This window comes from Tachypleus tridentatus, chromosome 13 (genome assembly GCF_004210375.1).
Source record: "Tachypleus tridentatus isolate NWPU-2018 chromosome 13, ASM421037v1, whole genome shotgun sequence".
Classification (NCBI taxonomy): Eukaryota; Metazoa; Arthropoda; class Merostomata; order Xiphosura; family Limulidae; genus Tachypleus; species Tachypleus tridentatus.
In genome coordinates, this window is record NC_134837.1 from 49,702,735 (window position 1) to 49,721,188 (window position 18,454).

Consider the following 18,454-nt stretch of genomic DNA (forward strand, 5'->3'; position numbering starts at 1 on the left):
ACAATGATACCCTTATACTGAGCAACAGGTGGATATCTTCCCTTACTGTAATGGTGCTAAGTTCCAATTTTCTTGTTCAACTTTGAGTTTTATTATTATTATCCAATAATATATATTACTAATAATGATCCCAATAAATTTTACTGATTTGAAATCACTGTTATTTCATTCATTACAATTGTAAAATATTGAGATATACAGGTGTTAAGCTTTAACAAGTATTTGCAAAAATAGCAAAACAGAGCAATGCTACTACTTCAATCTCTTATAACACCAACTGTAGTTTGTTATCAGAAGCCAGGAAAACGGGGTGTATTGCTTCAAAGACAAAATGTTATAGTAAAATGCCAAGTTCAGAAGATTTCAGTTACTTAGTGTTATAAAAGTAACATACATAAAATTTACATTGACAAAACTAGGAGAAATAAGCTCATTTTATAAAGTCTAAAGACCATTGTGAAGAACACAATATGCTTGAGATAAAAATATGGAGCATATTAACACAACAAACATCAACATATGCTACACATAACCAGGCTTCAAATTACACAAACATCAGATCTATTACTAGCTTGGAAACCAACAATGTAGAAACCAAATAGGAAATTAAGGGAGAATTTAAGGAAATAAACCTACTTTGTTAATACTAAGTATTTATCTGAAAAGTAAATAAGAGAATGGAAGACAAACCTAAAACTAAAGCACCCAATTTTTAAACAGTACTTCTTGAAATTTACCTGTTCTAATTAATTTAACATCAGTGAATGAAAACATTTCTTCAGTTAGTGCAATTCAATTTGTTCATAATGTGATGAATTTGTTTAATTATAGGAAAAATACTGTTAAAATATATTTACAAGGTGTTGAACTTTTATTAAAACAACACGAGATCTAATATGCCTTATCAACATCATGTCTTTATGCTAAAATAAAGTTAGAGGATCTGTACTAAGCATCAATACATAAACTGTGTAAAAACACTTATTCTCAACAAGTAAAGCATCAATACATAACCTGTGTTATAACATTTATTCTCAACAAGTGATAGCAGCTTTATTCTAAAGAATACCAAATCTAAGCTAAAAATAATTTAGTCTAAAACAACAATGAAAGATCTATATTTGGAAATTACTTCAACTACAAAACTTTTCATCATATAGATTACAAAGAAAGTATACATTTTCAAAAAACATGTTAAATATGAACACATTTTCAGCAAACACCTGACACACTGAACATCTCTACTTGCAAAACCACATGTGAAAATTAACAAGCATGATGAGAAGATTCGTGATCCTAGCATTTACAAAACACTTACTTAATAAACTACCCAGAGTATTATGTACATTTCCCAATTTGAAAAACAATATGCAGTTACATTTTTGCTCTAAATATATACCTAACAAGTTTACCTACGTGAACAATGAATAGTCTCGTTTGACTAGAAGTTAAAACCCCTACTTGCCAGTTCATTTGTTAATTAATACTTAAAGACCTTTTTCAATTCTTTGGTTATTTGCATTTTAAAATTGGTGTGTATGTAACATTATACTGCAGTCACTGTTGCCCCAGTCACACTATATTTAACATATCTTAAAATATAGAATTCAAAAACCTGTTCATCCATACAAATGTATATCAATGATTAGTACTTATACAACCCAAGAACAAAGGTAGCTAGCCATACTAAAATACTAAAACTACAGTCAACAGATCATAACTAATGAGAGCATTTTAACATCCATAATTATCTGATGAAAAACCTTGTGAAAAATAGCACTCTAACAAATATTAGTATGGAGCCCAATCTATCATTCAATTTCCAATTTGTTACCAAGTCATACCAGTTTTGGGAAAAGTTATGAAACCATTTATAAATGTAAGATCAATGGGTTGGTGAAAAAACATTTCAAAACAACATGACTTTTCTCCAATATTATGTGAACCAACAAAATACAAGAAAAATGTTTACTGGTTCAGCATAGATCTAAGTATGTTTTTTTCTCTAAGTTCATTTGAAAGGCTAAGCCATCAGTACCTGTAACTGTATTTTAAGCTGTTTTTCATATGGTAGCCTGGTCTTTCTCAAAAATTATTATAATAATGGAATGGAGTTTGGTAAACATTTCTTTACAAGCCAATGTGTGTATAAGCCTTGATGGATAGTTAATGATCTGATTTTTACTTATCAATGCCCTAACTGATTTGATCTCTCAGTAAACTATGTTTCCACAATGCAAAATGCAGTTTCAAAGTTTAGTAATAAAAAACAAAGTATGTAAGAGGCTTTTGCTGATTACACAGGCCTGGGAAAGTTTTAGAAATGTTTTGCATTTTCTACTGTAATTCCTGTATGCTGAATCCAAAAATGATATCCATTCTTATCCAATATATACAGACTTTCACAAGACATTATACTTTTACACATGTGAATCATCATTAAAATCTTATCACATTTTAATATGCTTCAAATGTTGACAACCATTGACTACAGACTTCTCTAGATCAATCACAACGTAAGAATCTTATTCATTGTTCTTGAAGCCAAGAGAAATACACCACTAGTATATAAACAGTTACCAGGCTGCATGGAATGCCATTTCTGAATAGTCTGTTTGTACATGCAATTTGATATTATGATTTTCTTTTCAATATTATTCTTTCCTGCCAATGTTCTCAAGAGGTTGAGTAAATGAACCAAACATTCTGTTATATTTGTGGTAACTTTGATCTAAACAAGTTTTTCTTCTCGATTTGTAAAACAAAATCTATACTTGATAGAAAAAGAAAAATGCATAAGATTTTCAAAACCTGTGTTGCCGAATTATGGAAAATCCGTTATTAAAACCAAAACAACTTTTTCGAAGTTTAAATTTGCAGGCCTGTGATACTGACTAGTAATAAAACCAAAAATTAACAGACTTTATGGGAAACTTTCAATACCATTCTTGTTAAATATTCTAATTTTAGGGCAGTTTTTCACAAATTAGTTTGAAAATAAACATATTTTAGACGTTAATTTTGATCTTTAGGAGTACTACAAGATAAACGTCTTGAAGTTTGTTATTACTTAATTGTGGAAATAAAAATTAAGTATAAAAAGCTTTGTGTTGTATCACCTTAAGTTAAACTGCCACATATTTTGTAACAATATCGTTACACGTTTGGAAGGACAAGTTACTAGATTTATTATATTGGGAAACATAACGAATTTTCTTTTAACGATGTCGCGTTTTATCCTCACAAAATACAAAAGAACGTACACAAAATATTAGTTGAATATTTAAAATACGTCTTTCAAAACACAGAGGGCGCTAATTCATTGACGACTAAAGCAACTTTTGAAGGATCACTATGCTGAAGGCAATGATTATAACATGCTCGTCATTTTAAGATGCGAGCAGTAAGTAATATAACCTAATTATTCATTCCAAAAGTTCATAAAGAACATTTTATGTATGACATCAGACCGTCTGCTCAACTATATTCTTAAAAAAAATAACGGCACTTGTGAGAGAAAAGTCCTCAATTTAAAACTAATTTGCAAACATTAGTACTAACGTAATTTTGCAAAAGGTTGAAGATTAAATCAAATAAATCTTGTTGAAAAACATCTATTTATCCAAATCAGGTTAGGAAGAAAATCAATATATACTGATACGACTTGTACTCATAGCAAGAACAGTGTTTCTACCCTTACCAACTTATTTTCCGAATTTAAATCTTTTTGTTTGGTCTATGCATACACCAATAACAAAGTAATAAACTCTGACGATATTCTGTTGTTTTGTTTTAGTTTCTTCTCGCTTTGTTAGAATTAATTGCAGGTCTACTAAAAATGCTGGATTGTATCAGCATACGTGCATGTTACTGCTAGTACGAGAAGGTGCTATTTTTCTTAGACATTCCTAAAGAGAACGTTAATAAATAGATAAGGCTGGGAGAAAGAACACTATTGACTCAACACGTTAAACAGGGTTGATAAAAGCTGATCATAAGTGGATTTTTTATATACATCAGTATGGACCTTTCAGATTAAACAATGCACTTTTATTAGAAGTAAACGAATTACTACTGTTTTTCATAAACATTACGGTTTTAAGTAATAAGACTGTAAATCTGAAGTTGTTATAATGAATATATCTACTTTGAATTAACTAAGGCTTGCGTTTCATTACAACTTAAACATACATAGTACTTAATAAATCGATTTAGATCAAAAGATACGTGTGATTTATTCATGCCTTGTTACACAAGTAGAACCGTAGACATGTTACGATTTTTATTTAAAAAAAAGCTTTCCGGTCATTTAATTTAATAAAGTAAAATATCTAAAACAAGATAATCACGTGGTTGTGGTATGGCGGAAAATGTTATCGAATTTCAGTTTAAAAGAAAAAAAAACCCACCAAAATTACCTATTCTAGTTTCAAATCCCCATTAGTCATAAAATATACAATTTAGTAGCGACGCCAGGAGGGCTTGATTTGTAGCTTTACTCTTAATGGTATATTAAATGTTCAATCTAAGCTAATCTTGATTTTCTTTATTATTATGTATTACCTTGGGTGGAACTTAGGTGAGCTTCCTCTTTTACATGCACGCATATTTTCATAAACAGATTATTTCTGATATGTAATAATTAATTATTATTCAAAGTATGAGTTTCCAATGAAAACTGCATTGAAAACGCAGTTAAAAATAGCACACCTTTCTGAAATGTACCTTGATATTTACATTATTATAATTTACCATCCATACTTCATATTGATGGCATTTTGGGAAGCCCCTCCACAGTTTACCTCAGCCCCTGGAGCTGCCACTGATACAATTAAACACAAATCAATTATAGAAATATAAACCACTACATTATTTCACACAGTCTCTGAATGACAATAAAAAAAAGTCGCAGTTACTAGAAATACTCCTATTATCTTTAGTTAAGGAGAAACTCGTGCTTTTGTGTTGTTTTGTGGTATTTTGAAGTTTAATGCACAAAGTACGTAAAAAGGTAAAGGCAGTGCTATAGTTAAAACAAGTGACCCTTGCCCTGTCCAGACTACTCACGCAAGACGTTAGGTACAGAGATATGAACGAATAAGATGGTCGTTTGGAGACTCAACGACTGAAGTCAAACCTATATGAATTACACGTTCACTTGATTCACACCAAACATCTCTAGTGCCATTGGGTTGATTAGTGATACCAAAAATATTATAAGTTGATTGGCCTATCTAGTAAGATAAACCAGATCTAGCAACGTTTTTAAAACCCAGATATAGGGGGTAAGAACTCAAGATGGCAGTACCGATATTAAGTGTCTATAAACAAGTAAAGAAATTCAAACTCAAAACCGGAACACAAACGTTGTTGTTTGAGATGGTGATCAGAGGGACTGCAGATCCATTCCCCAAATATTTTGCCCTTTGCAATGCACAAGTAATATCTAGCCCCCCTTCTCCTTTAAACATATGGCGAATTTAAGTCGCCCGTACTTTCCTACTCTTACTTTCATTTTTGCATAGTTTAACGAAGGTTAAAAAGCTTCACACATCACTCAATTATATAGGGTGATGTAGTAATGTAAATACAGTTATATAATCATTAAATACCACCGCTATTTTACTTAAAGCCTGATGACTTATGGTCATGAAAACCGGTCAGAAGGGATAATTAATAACGTACTTGTATATTGTTTGTTGTGTGTTATCTTAATATCGAAAATTTACGATCTCAGATAACTATTTGACTAACATTTTCCAAAGTTCTCAGAATCAAACTACTATTATTGACGTGGAAGGTTCTAGAGTACAACTATCACATCAGCTGGATAGGCTGATTTGTCTGTATTATCTACAGCTCAATAAATTAGAGCTCGTGAGTGTATTGGAATAAAGAATACAACACTCAAACGTGTCTCTTTCTCCCCCTTGTAATAAGCTTGGATCAAAGTACTGGTGATCTAATCAGGTGTGTATGTGTAAGAGTTAGTCACATCTGGTAACCCAGATTATTTTATTACACGTTCGATAATATGTCTGGAACACAGTCCGTTAACTTTAAGTTATTTAAAAAGTCATATAGACGAAGACGTTTTTAATAATAGCCTGCTTTAATAACCTGTTATGCAAGCAGGTTATGACATTTAACATTCATAAGCATGCTCGAAGAAAAAGCAGGCTATTAAAGTCAAAACAGACTAAAACTGATATGAGTGAGCACACTCCAAGCACAAATAAAACAAACGACTAATGGTGATCTGGGCGAGCACACTCCAAGCACAAATAAAACAAACGACTAATGGTGATCTGGGCGAGCATATCCGAAAGAAAAAGCAGGTTACTAAAGTTGAGGCAGCAACAAAAGCTATTCTCGGTAAACATACCCAAAGAGTTAAAAAAAGGCCAAGAAAGATAGTCTAAGACCATGTAATAACCAATATGCACACATTAATACTCTGAAACTTATACATCGTACAAATACTGTTTAGTTATCTATTTAAGATGTCCCTAGCTTTACTGAGAAGGACTAATCACAAACGTCAACAACAGTAGTTTTATTGGAAACTGGATCCTTAGGCGACAGTGTTGCTTGTTGTGTCATAATATGATCTTCAAATAATGGCATTATAAACATAAGATACCGATCGATACACCAGCACAATCTTTAGGCCAACAAAGAAATATGTTCATGTTTTCTGACCTACAAATTTAACTACATTTGAAATTTGAGGGTCAAACTGTGAACCACTTGTGACTTTACATTAAACAGTTTCAAAAGAGAAACCACAAGACAATACTTCATCCATACATGGGAAGTTAAAAAAAAAAAAAAAAAATCAACGAGAGTACAAAACTGAAAACGTGAAACATATTCACTAAAATACAAAAAAAAAAAAAAAACGAAATCAGCTACAAAACCTGATACAGCTTAAAACTGTAGTTTTCAGCGGTATCGTGTACGAGAAATTTTGTTACCCGAATAATATAGGCTTAACACATTTAGTATTACTGTCACCAAACGGAAAGGTTATAAGAAACCACAGTGCTATTAAATTTAAAAAACTGAACAAAACACGATCTCAGAAGGACAGTATGTGAAGAAGTTTCAATAAAGCAACAGAGTATATAGAAGTTGTTTTCAACACATAATAAAATACTTAAAGGCGGTTGGTTCTTCAGCAAGGTTAAAAAAATCCAACAGGAATGAAACTTAGCAGTTAACAATGCGTGGATTTTCAGAAAGTAACTTAAGGTTAAAATAACGATTCAGAGAATCAAAATTATTCAAAATTGTTCAACAATATTGGGTTAAAGACTTTGTTTAAAAAACACTTAATTCAAACAGCAGCCTCAAAGTAAAATTGCTTGATAACGCTGGAGTATAACATATAACACACAGCTGACGTATAGTTTATCACCAAAACTACTTTAGGTTATCAACACCACCTTCTATCCTCTCACATAACAATAGCTCTATATTCAGTAAAACACATTTACACAGAAAAAAGAACTTTGGTCAAGCTTTATCAATTTATCAAAACTACCTGTTCAACTTGTACCAGACCTAAATAAAACGACTGTCAATATTTTTACTTGCGAATTATTTCAATAGCATTCACTACGAGCAGGGGTCCATTTATTGCGCCATATTGTTTCAGTTTGATAGTTGTTAGACATAAAACTACACAGCTGGTCACCCGTTTTCTGCTCACCACGGGTATCGAAACCAGAATGCAAGTGTTATAAGCCTAGAGATTGGCCGCTGAGCCAACAGGGAGCACCATTCTGATTCAGTTTGTTTGTTTTTTTAATTTCGCACAAAGCTACTCGAGGGCTATCTGTGCTAGCCATCGCTAATTTAGCAGTGTAAGACTAAAGGAAAGGAAGCTAGTCATCACCACCCACCGCCAACTCTTGGGCTACTCTTTTACCAACGAATAGGTGGGATTGATCGTCACATTATAACGCCCCCACGGTTGAAAGGGCGAGCATGTTTGGCGCGACGGGGATGCGAACCCGCGACCCTCAGGTTACGAGTCGCACGCCTTAACACGCTTGACCATGCCGGGCCCTTTGATTCAGTTTTCTACTCCCCTCTGTTACAACATTAAGTGTAAAGAGCATATGATAAAAAGGGATACATCACTAATTTTCTACGTAAAAACAAAGGATGTCATATTAGTAAATAGTAAGATTAACTCGAATGTTGACTTTTGTTTTACATGTCAACGTGCGTGCATGCACGATTCCAACATAACACACACGGAACAAAAATTAGTTTAGAAAATGTATTTAGAATACCACTGGTTTGAACCCTATCAACAGTTCTTTGGTTAAATTAATATGATGCTAAGTATTATTTCAACATCGGTAGTGATCACAAAATTGTTTTTGAAGAGCTTTTGTAATCTCACAAAATACAATTACTTAGCACATAAGTGGTAGCAGAGATCCACAATACGTGCAATATATTCAAGTTAGCTACTGAACAAACTTTTTGATATACAACTTGATGCCAACGTTAAATTGTTTTAGTTATTTGGGCTTTATAAGAATTCGTTTTTGTCCACCATTGGGATTCGAAACCCGGATTTTAACGCTACAAATTCGTAAACTTACTGCTAACTATATGGAGAAACATTTATTCAGACCAAAACTAAACGACTTAGTTGCTTAGCAAATATACCTGAAAAAACAAAGTTAAATAAATAATCCTAACATACAACATCTCAAGAGTGCCTTGTTAAACGTCAACTAAATTTCTTTCTATTAAGCCGTTTACATGTAAACCAAGAATAAAATCAGGAATTCTAAACGTACAGAATACACATCATGGCCGAGGTTTACGTGTTAGATATCCGTTTGTTCTCTAGCAAGATGTTGTTTTTCCCACGAAAGACATAAGTTGAACGTCTCTACTCTTTCTATCCATCACCGAATGACATGTGTTTATCATTTTCTTCATATCCACATTTTTATCTATTTTTTAATTGTATATTGTTTGTTTATTATATAGTTCAATTGTATATAAACTAACTACAATTGTATTTCTACTCAGGTAGAACAACAACAACAAGATACAGCAGAGAAAGGCACAAATACAAATCAACAAAAATACCTTCTTCGATGTCATTCCTGGCGGCAGCTTCCAAAAGCATGACACTTGAAACAAAGTGAATCTTGTAGTCGTTTCTCTTCGGTTGTCGGTTCAAATTCTGCTCAGTTTTCTTTCTCTTATTACTATAGTCTCTCTCTCTCTGGCTCCACTTCTTTATTTGTTGCAGGCGTCGCTTGCGGGCATGCTTCAACCTCTCTTGTGTGCTCATCTTCTCCACTAACGGCATCTCTGCCACAAGTTCTGAGTGGTCGGCCATCTCCTATTTATAAACTTTCGACTACTTATAGAGTTTTCTTCTCTTTACACTGACACACACACTTATATGTACGAAAACTGCGTACTTTATTTTAAAACTCCACGCATGATTTTTCTGAGAAATAAAACCGTTAAAGGAAGCAGTACGAAAGACTGTTGTTTTTAAAGTATTTCCTAGAACAAACTTTTATGTAGGAAAACAGTAACAAACCACAAATACCGTGGCTACTACAGAATAACCCGTACACAAGTCATGTAGGAGAAAAAGTCCTCTTCACAGCGTTGGACGGATAACGTTCACCAATGACACGAGTCTTACTGAGATGCACTGGTCTCCATGGTAACGTCAGTTGGATGCTGAAGAAGAAAAGTGGGTGAAGAAATATCAGTTCTGTTCTTGTGAGATCTCATATTTCCTGGACATAGAAATACTGGAAGAAAAATTAAATGAATAAATTATTAGTAGTTTAATACTAATATACCTTATGGTGTTCAGCATAGCATTATCTATTTTCAACCGACAAAACTAGCTATCCCTTCTGTACACAGAAACTTAAAATTGTAGAATCTCGTGCCATGCATCTTGTGCTATCACATACAAAAAGGTTTGACTACTTCCTTGGCGTGTGCCACCTTGCTCTAAGCTAGTTATTATCCCCGCCTAAATTTAACCTGAGCTATTAATTTATCCCGGTGTGTCTTCCACCCTATCTTCGTTCCACCCAATGCAGGGGCTGAGCTAATCTTGAAATTATATTTCATATCCACCCCCACATACGCAGCGAAGACAACGCCCTCTATGTGCATGGAATCCGGATTTATACCGATTTCACAAACTTTGTTTCAGTCCAGACCGAGGTAATCCTTCAGAGTACATTAAAATAGATCGTGTTTTACCCACAGTTTCAATTTCGTTAGGTTCATTCACTTTGAACATCTAGAAAGTTATTACAAATAACTCAGTTTATGTATATTATAGAAATTTAAAATAAACTTTAGATATGATACAAGACTTTTTCTACAGCGATCTGATAATATTAAATGCATAGGAGGTTATCACGTAGTTTATTTTAGTGCAGTAAAGCAGTCGTTAGCTAAAATAAAAGAGTGAAAGCATACACGAAACGAGAATAGTCGATACTTATACTTCATACAGCATACGTAATAAGGCGTTACGAAAAACCGCAAGGTATAGTACAAAAAGTTTCTATGCCGTTACGTAGTGCTGTCATTAAAATTTGCACTACAGTATCAAAAGTTTGATCATTGTAACGTTGTGGCGTTATTAAAACATGCACAGCATACGATATCCGTTTTCGATACCGTTACTACTGCACTTAAAACCTGTTGAGTGTGTGTGTGTGTGTGTGTGTGTGTGTGTGTGTGTGTATACACATACCTGTTATAATATGTATTTTTTTAAATTTATAGTAACCACAACAAAATCTGAAGTATCGATATTTTAACAAACATACAGTCATGAACAATAATAACCAAAAAATGTTTTCATTTTACATCACAATTCACACCAACGAATCGACAAAGCAGTATTTACTATTGTGAAGTCGTCCACACTCCTACTAGGTAAAAATACTGTCGCAATTTGAGATCTTATTACGTGGTTGTAGGTGCGTGCACATTCATGCACATCATAAAATACACGCCATAGTTTAAAAATAAGTTCAACATCCTTCTTAATGATTCCATACGGTGATACATTAGAAATGTTGATACACGCGCATACCGTACACTGAGCTTAAATCAAATACAGATATGTCGTAAGATACAAAACCAGTTACATAATTAAAGTTACGCAATCTCTATATCGATTTAATTATCAAAACATTGTTATTATTCTTGGAACTGTTGGTTAAATCCTTGAAACATTCTAGAGCCCGTGGCTTATCCACATTTTGTTATACGTATACAATTCAACAAGTTTCTAGTGTCTATAATTTTCTACGGACACCCCTAACTTAGAAGTGTGAGATTAGAGGGAAGACAGCTAGTCATCATCACCCACCGCCAACTCTTGGGCTACTTTTATTTTTTTTTTTATCAACAAATAGTGGGATTGAACGTGACATTATAACGCCCCCACGGCTGAAAAGGCGAGCATGTTTGGTGCAACGGGGAATCGAACCCGCGACCCTCAGATTACGAATCGAGTGCCTTAACCACTTGGCCATGCCCGGCCGATACTCGTGGAAACAGATATGGAAGACCTGTTATGCACGCACTGAAAGGCATTTGACTCGCTTTAACCATCGAAAAAATGCAAATCCCTCAGTAAAATAACCATAGGGAACAAATTGCTAGGAATTACTTACCGTATTACTTCGAATTTAAGAAGCACCTTTTCTCACATTTTTCCGAACTGAAAATTGGTGTGCGTTTCAAATTTGAGGTATTTTTTCACTTTGAAACTCTCAAAATCATCATTTTCCTCGAGCAATAAAGATTTTCGAAAAAATCATGCATTAACAAACAGATTGGACTATTTTTAAAAAAATATAGCTTAGAAAGACAAAAAACAACAGTATAAAACGTCAAATTTGCCGATGTCAGCGCCTTTAGCGGTGTAGTTGGGTATCACCGTCCTCAATCTTTGACTTTACTGTAGTTCAGATGCTATTTTATTGTGCTTTTTATTTTTACTGCGTTTTTTACCCATGGAATAGCGCTTCACTTACAATGTTGAATTTAAAAGAAAAGTTATTTTGTGCGTCAAACAAATATTTATCGTTTTCTTTCATCTGAAACTGAAGCACCAGTGTGTAGTCTGTGTAACACTCAGATCAACAATAAGCCACATTTTACTTTCTTGCCGTCGTTATGACTCTCAACGACGGCACCATTTTAAACATGTTCTGTCCCAAGGTTTGTCCATAGTGTTAGACATTGTTATTGGTAATGGTGACATTGTCCACCTTGGTAATGTTTTTAGTTTTTTAAAGGCCATTAATCTTTTTAATGCAATTTACGTTTTTTAATTTATACATTACACCTTTTTTTAATGTGGCTTCCTTTTAAAAATAACAGTTTATCTACTTCGAACTGAAATCAGACACTGCCCTAATATTAAATAACTCGAAATCAGGACTGGAAAGGCCAACTTCAGGTGACTAACCCTGCTGTTTGAACTATCCATTTGAACTACCCGTTAGTCATCCTGGCGAGTTATTATAATTTTGCTACACATTTTTTTAAAACTTTTATTACTTTCCTTTTTGAAAATGGCCATAACGTCAAATAACTCTGAACCAGGACTGGAAAGGTCAACTTCATGTGACTGACGGTGGTTTTTGTACTTACCTGTCAGTCTTCCTAGCGAGTTATGATAATTACGGTTACGCTACAGAACGTCTTTTACAACTTGAATTACTGTCGTGTTTCTCTTAACGTTGTAGACTAGATGTAAACATTGGTTTTACGCTATTTGTTTTTTTTTTGTTTTATTTTACCTTAATTTCCTTTTATGAATTTTACTAAATTTACTTTTAACTTTTTACCGGATGTTTGGCGCAGATAACCTAGCTGCTTTGTGCCATAAAACACTAAATCAACCAACCAACCGAACAAATTGAGAATCATGCTGCCAGTGAAACGTATACAGTGAGTGAAGGTTGAGAATCATGCTGCCAGTGAAACGTATACAGTGAGTGAAGGAAGCGCAAGTCGTTTGCGTGGTATGAAAACAAAGTTGTTTTGCAAAAAAGTACGAAAGTCATTTTTGGGTCCAAGAAAGGAAAGGCATCCTGAAGGTGGCGACACCGTTTTAACGTATTTCAGAGAGTTATGAAATAAAGTACAGCCTGTAACGAGAGAATTCGTAATGTTAAAAGCAAAATAATATACAGAAAATAGTGGTGATTCTTTCACGGCTAGTCGTGACTGGTGTGAGAAATTTATGAAAAGAGAAGGTTTATCATTACGACGAAGGGCAACAATTAGTCGAAAATTGCCGTCAGCTTTTGAAACAAAACTTGTTGAATATCAACGTTTTGTTATTGATATACGCTAAAGGAATCAATATTCCCTAAACCAAATCGGTAGCGCAGATGAAACGACAGTTTTTTCCAACATCCCGCTACATTGTAAATGCCAAAAGAGAAACACAGATGACAATAAAAAAAAACACTGGTTGTGTGTGTCATGCTATGAGTAACTGAAGAAGGAAATAAATTACCACCGTATTTCATATTAAACAGAAAAAAAAAATTGCCAAAAGAAAATTTTTGCAAATATGTAATAGTTCGTGCACAAAAAAATTCATGGATGACAGAGTTAATGGAATAGTGGTTTGGAAGTGTATGGGAACGTCAGCCTGGTGCGTTATTAAAATAACGTAGCATGCTTGTAATGGATGCATTTCGTGGCTATCTCTCCAATAAAATCAAGATTAGGTTAAGGAACAAAAGCAGTGAACTGGTGTCAGTTACTGGCAGAATGATTAACAAATCATTCAAAAATTGTATCCCGTAAGCATTAAGAGACTTAGCTGAATAAAAACAATCATGCTTTGACACCAAGTGGCAAAATAAAAAGGACAATAGCATCGACAATAGTGGATTTCAAAAGTTCGAAAAGAAGTGTCGGACAATATTACTAGAAAATCGTTTTTAAGATGTTTTTCCAATGTGGAAGATGGAACGCAAGATTACATTCTTTAAGACAATAATGAATCAAGCGATGAAGATACTTCAACTTAGAATATAACAGTGGGTCAGAAAAAACAGTAACATTATGATTAAATAGAGAAAGCAGAAAGAAATGTTATTAAACATTTCTGATTCGTTAATAAATTCCTAAAACTTGCACCTTTCTAATTATCATTCAAATTTTTTAAACCTGAAAATCCCTTTTTGAAAGTGGAGTACGTCTTAAAATTCGAAGTAATACGGTACTTGGTGAACTTGCCAAACTTGGAGAAAAGGATAAAAGTCAAATAAGAAAAGTTTTTTGTTATTTCTTTTATTATAATAATTTCCAACCAGGTGTTGGATTATTTGTACAATGACTACACTTAATATTTTTGGAGAAAATGTTTCGTGTACACTTAGCGAAAAATATATTTATATTTAACTTTGGCGTAAGCCATTCTCTGGTCTTCGAAATTTAACTCTGTTTTTATGTGAGCCCTTAAATGACTTATCTGCACACACTGCAGGTTTGAAAATCAAAAGCTTGATAAACTATACCAACATACACAATTCTACAGGAAGCTCTTTTGTTACAATTTCTTATTTATCCTCAGCTAATCAACGATTAACAGAGTTGAATGACTTCAAAGCCACAGCATTACATCCCCCTCAGCTGTTTGTAGCAGTAACGTAGCAGCAGTCAGTGGCCTTTGAGGTCAGTTGCGCCACGTGCATTTAACAGTACGCAGATTTCAAAACAATGATGTACACTGTGCAAGACATTTAGAAACCTTTCAGAACGGTATGTTATAGAAATAAAATTACGGTACTTACGTTAATGGTTATCACGCTATTGCATCGATTACTATTTGTACTTGTATTTTTTTTTTAATTTAGAACAAACGTGAAGAACCTAAAATCTAATATTTTACTGTGTGTCGTGAGTGAAATTAATTTTAACTATATAGTTATTCCTCACGTAGCTTAAAAAAAGTCATGCTTACTTTTCGAACACTGCGTGGTGACTATTCAATAAAATATTGACACAATCAAATTTAACGACTTCTGCAGATGAACGTATCGCGTATCATGTTTAAAAAGACTATTCCTTTATAATTTTCGATACTATCACACTGGTGGAGAAGTTATGTATAAATGCAATGGTTTTAGGTTAATCAAACAAGACGGTTGAGTCCTTCCTTATACGTTCTTATATTTTGTGAAGCATTGTGAAGCGATGGTAAGGAGAGGCATTCGAATAATTCGTCTGAAGAAAGTTTGTTGGCTATCATCGCCAAACGTCCAGTAAAATTACAGTAAAATCCATAAAAGAAAATTAAGGTAAAACAAAACAACGTTTAATTTTTGAATTAAAAACAAACAAACAAATAGCATTAAAACCAATTTTTACATCTAGTTTACAGTGGTACGAGAAAAACTACAATAATACAAGTTGTAGAGGTCTATCTGTAGCATAATTGTAATTATCATAACTCACCAGGAAGACAAAGTACGTTCAAAAACTACCGTTAATTACCTGAAGTTGGCCTTTCCAGTCCTGGTTCCGAGTTATATGACGTTATGGCTATTTTCAAAAAGGAAAGTAATACAAGTTTTAAAAGATTTGTAGCAATATTTTAATTATAACTCGCCAGGATGACTTGCGGGTAGTTCAAATAGCAGCATTAGTCACCTGAAGTTGGCCTATCCAGTCCTAGTTTCGAGTTATTTGACATTATGGCTATTTTATAATTTCATATCGAACTAGATGTACTTGGATTCTTAAAACGGAATCACATTAAAAAGATCAACGGCCTTTAAAAAACTAAAAATATTTTAGGTAGACAGAGTCACCATCACAATAACACTGTCTGTTGAGAGTCGTAACGACGGCAAGACAGTAAAATGTGGCTTATTGTAATCCGAGCGTCACACAGACAACACATTGGTGCATCAGTCCCAGATAAAAAAAAAACGATGAGTTAAAAACAACTTTGACCAATGTGTAGTCTAGTAAGAACAACTTCCTCTTTCCGATCCTTACGGAAACAAGACGGCTACAGTCCAATTGAGGGTTTTATTTGGAAAAGCTTGATTTCACGTTGCTCACTTCAAGTCGACTGTCAATTGGCACGGAGCCGAGCCTTGAATACATGGCCTGGTATCTAGAAAAACTGGATTGACGTAGATGTTAAAGAGAAACAGGCCAGTCAGTTTTGAATATTGACGAGAATAGAGTGTGAACTAACATGAAGCGATTCCAGGGCCAGTAGAGACCTAAGTCAGTACAAATAGTGCAATTTCAGTACTGTTTAGCTTTTATGTAATCCAGGGTAAGAGAAATGGCGTACAGTTCAGCAGTGAACACAGAAGCTGAAGAGGGGATTTTGCGCGCAACCACCGAATCACAACAAACCATTGCAGAGCCCAGAGTCACCTGATTTCGAACCATCTCTATAAAGAGGAATGGAAGGACGTTTCGAAAGATGATCAGCAAATAACAGACAGTATTTCCAATCGGGAGTGTCTGCTTTTCTCAGATGACTTAAAAATAGGTAACATTTGGGGACTGTAATGAGCCATGGTGGGATGGGCTGACCAGTGGATCCAGCAATGTTATCCAAGGACAGACCTAATTAATCAAGCTGCGCCTGGATATAAAGGCCAAAAGGAGCAATGGTAGATCGTCTGTTTTGAACACGTATGACCCACCAAGGAAGAAAAACAAACCCCAAGTGGGATGCTGTGGTAAGGAACAAAGTTTCCAAGCATACAGTAAAGACAGTTGCAAACAGCGGAGGTACAAAGAAGGTTCATGAGATTGTGCATAAGCTTTGAACTGCGGAAGTGCAGAAAGCCCCAGGGCAGAGCCGAAGTTCTTGATGATGAATGGGGTCCAGCATCTATAAGGCCGAGGTCCTGGCAGAGCCATAGACCTCCCATGCAAACACGTGGGTGGATGTTTAGATCCCAGAAGAGGTAAAATGAAAGAACAGAACCTTCCCTGGGAGGCCCCCTCACTACGCACAGGAATCCACACCGAGTGGTCTGAGGATGAAATAAAAAAAATTTAAACAGTGAAATTTAATTTCAAAGATCATTTATATGCACGAGAACTAAGTTTTTCAGATTAGAGAATCCTATGATTCGGGTATAGCCGTCTACACTTTGTAATTACTGGAATGAGAAAAAGACAGTTCAGCCAGCAGCACCAGCCGTCACCAGATTTATTATGCTCTCTGAATTTAGAAAAAAGGGGTGTCTGGCCCGCAATTTTATAAAATGATCACGGTCAAAAATGTGGAGCACGTTTACGTCTCGAACCTGTGACTTTTCTATTTGTAGCCTAACACAATAACCACTAGGAAACAATCCTAGTTGTGTTGTTTTAGTATCCTAAAGCCCTCTGATATCGATTCTACCAATTATTTGAATTTTTAATACCTCTAAACTGTAAATTGCAAATTGTTTTTTTTTCTTTTTGCTGTTTTTAAACTGAGTAATTAATTTGAGGGCCCGACATGGCCAGGTGGTTAAGGCGCTCGACTCGTAATCCAAGGGTCCCGGTTTTGCATCCCCGTCACACTAAACATGCTCGCCTTTTCAGCCGTAAGGGCGTTATAAAGTGACGGTCAATCCCACTATTCGTTAATAAAAGAGTAACTCAAGAGTTGTCGGTGTGTGACGATGACTATCTTCCCCCTAGTCTTATATTGCTAAATTAGGGACAGTTAACGGAGACAGCCCTTGTGTAGCTTTGCGTGACATTAAAACCAAAAACAGCATTATTCAAAAGCGAAACAGAGCACACAAGTTTTATATCTCGTGCACATGTTAATATCAGTTTCCCAATGTCATAAGACATTTTCAAGTTTGTTTCAGACGTCCAAGCGTTTGAAACTACACTCGGGTTGTCCACACTAGCCATTCCTAATTTTGAAGCGATGGAAAGAAACTAGTCAGCAAGCACGCGCTGTCATCTCTTAGACTACTGTAATCAAATAATCATGTTTGAATGTTACTTTTATAAAACATTCGTGATTCAATAGTACGAGATTTAAACATGGATCTCCAGATTCACTATCCAGCACAAACCACTAGACCACGTCTGACTCACGACATTCAAAATATAAAATCAAAACCACGAGACAATTATCAAGAGCACAAAGGCTATTATAAATCGAAAAACATTTATTTAACATAAAAAGCGACTTGTTTTTCGTATCAGTTATATTCTACCACGCATTAGATACATTTATTTTAACTGGTGGTGTTGATGGTACGAAATTAGCATGAACATTTGGTTTGTTTGTTCTTGAGCACAAACCAACACACTGGGCTATCTGTGCTTTACCCACTGCGGTAATAGAAATCTGGGTTTAGCGTTATAAGACCTCAGACTTGCCGCTAAGCTACAGGAGGTCTCACACATGTCG

General features: G+C 34.6%; 1 protein-coding gene across 15 annotated transcripts in view; it reads right to left on the minus strand.

Annotated features, from left to right (window-relative positions):
• The window catches only part of LOC143239780 (protein phosphatase 1 regulatory subunit 16A-like), an 81,599-nt gene that overhangs the window by 12,574 nt on the left and 50,571 nt on the right, over positions 1 to 18,454 (minus strand). For 7 of the 15 annotated variants that reach the window (XM_076481271.1, XM_076481272.1, XM_076481270.1 and 4 more), the window contains one exon: positions 9,121 to 9,806. The exons of 1 other annotated variant lie outside the window; for it this stretch is intronic. In XM_076481271.1, the coding sequence (XP_076337386.1) occupies positions 9,121 to 9,376 (256 nt within the window). In that variant the 5' untranslated portion in view covers positions 9,377 to 9,806. Of the gene's footprint in view, positions 1 to 9,120; positions 9,807 to 9,857; positions 10,103 to 18,454 lie in introns of those variants that run through there. 7 more of the 15 variants (XM_076481283.1, XM_076481278.1, XM_076481279.1 and 4 more) reach the window with 2 other exon arrangements.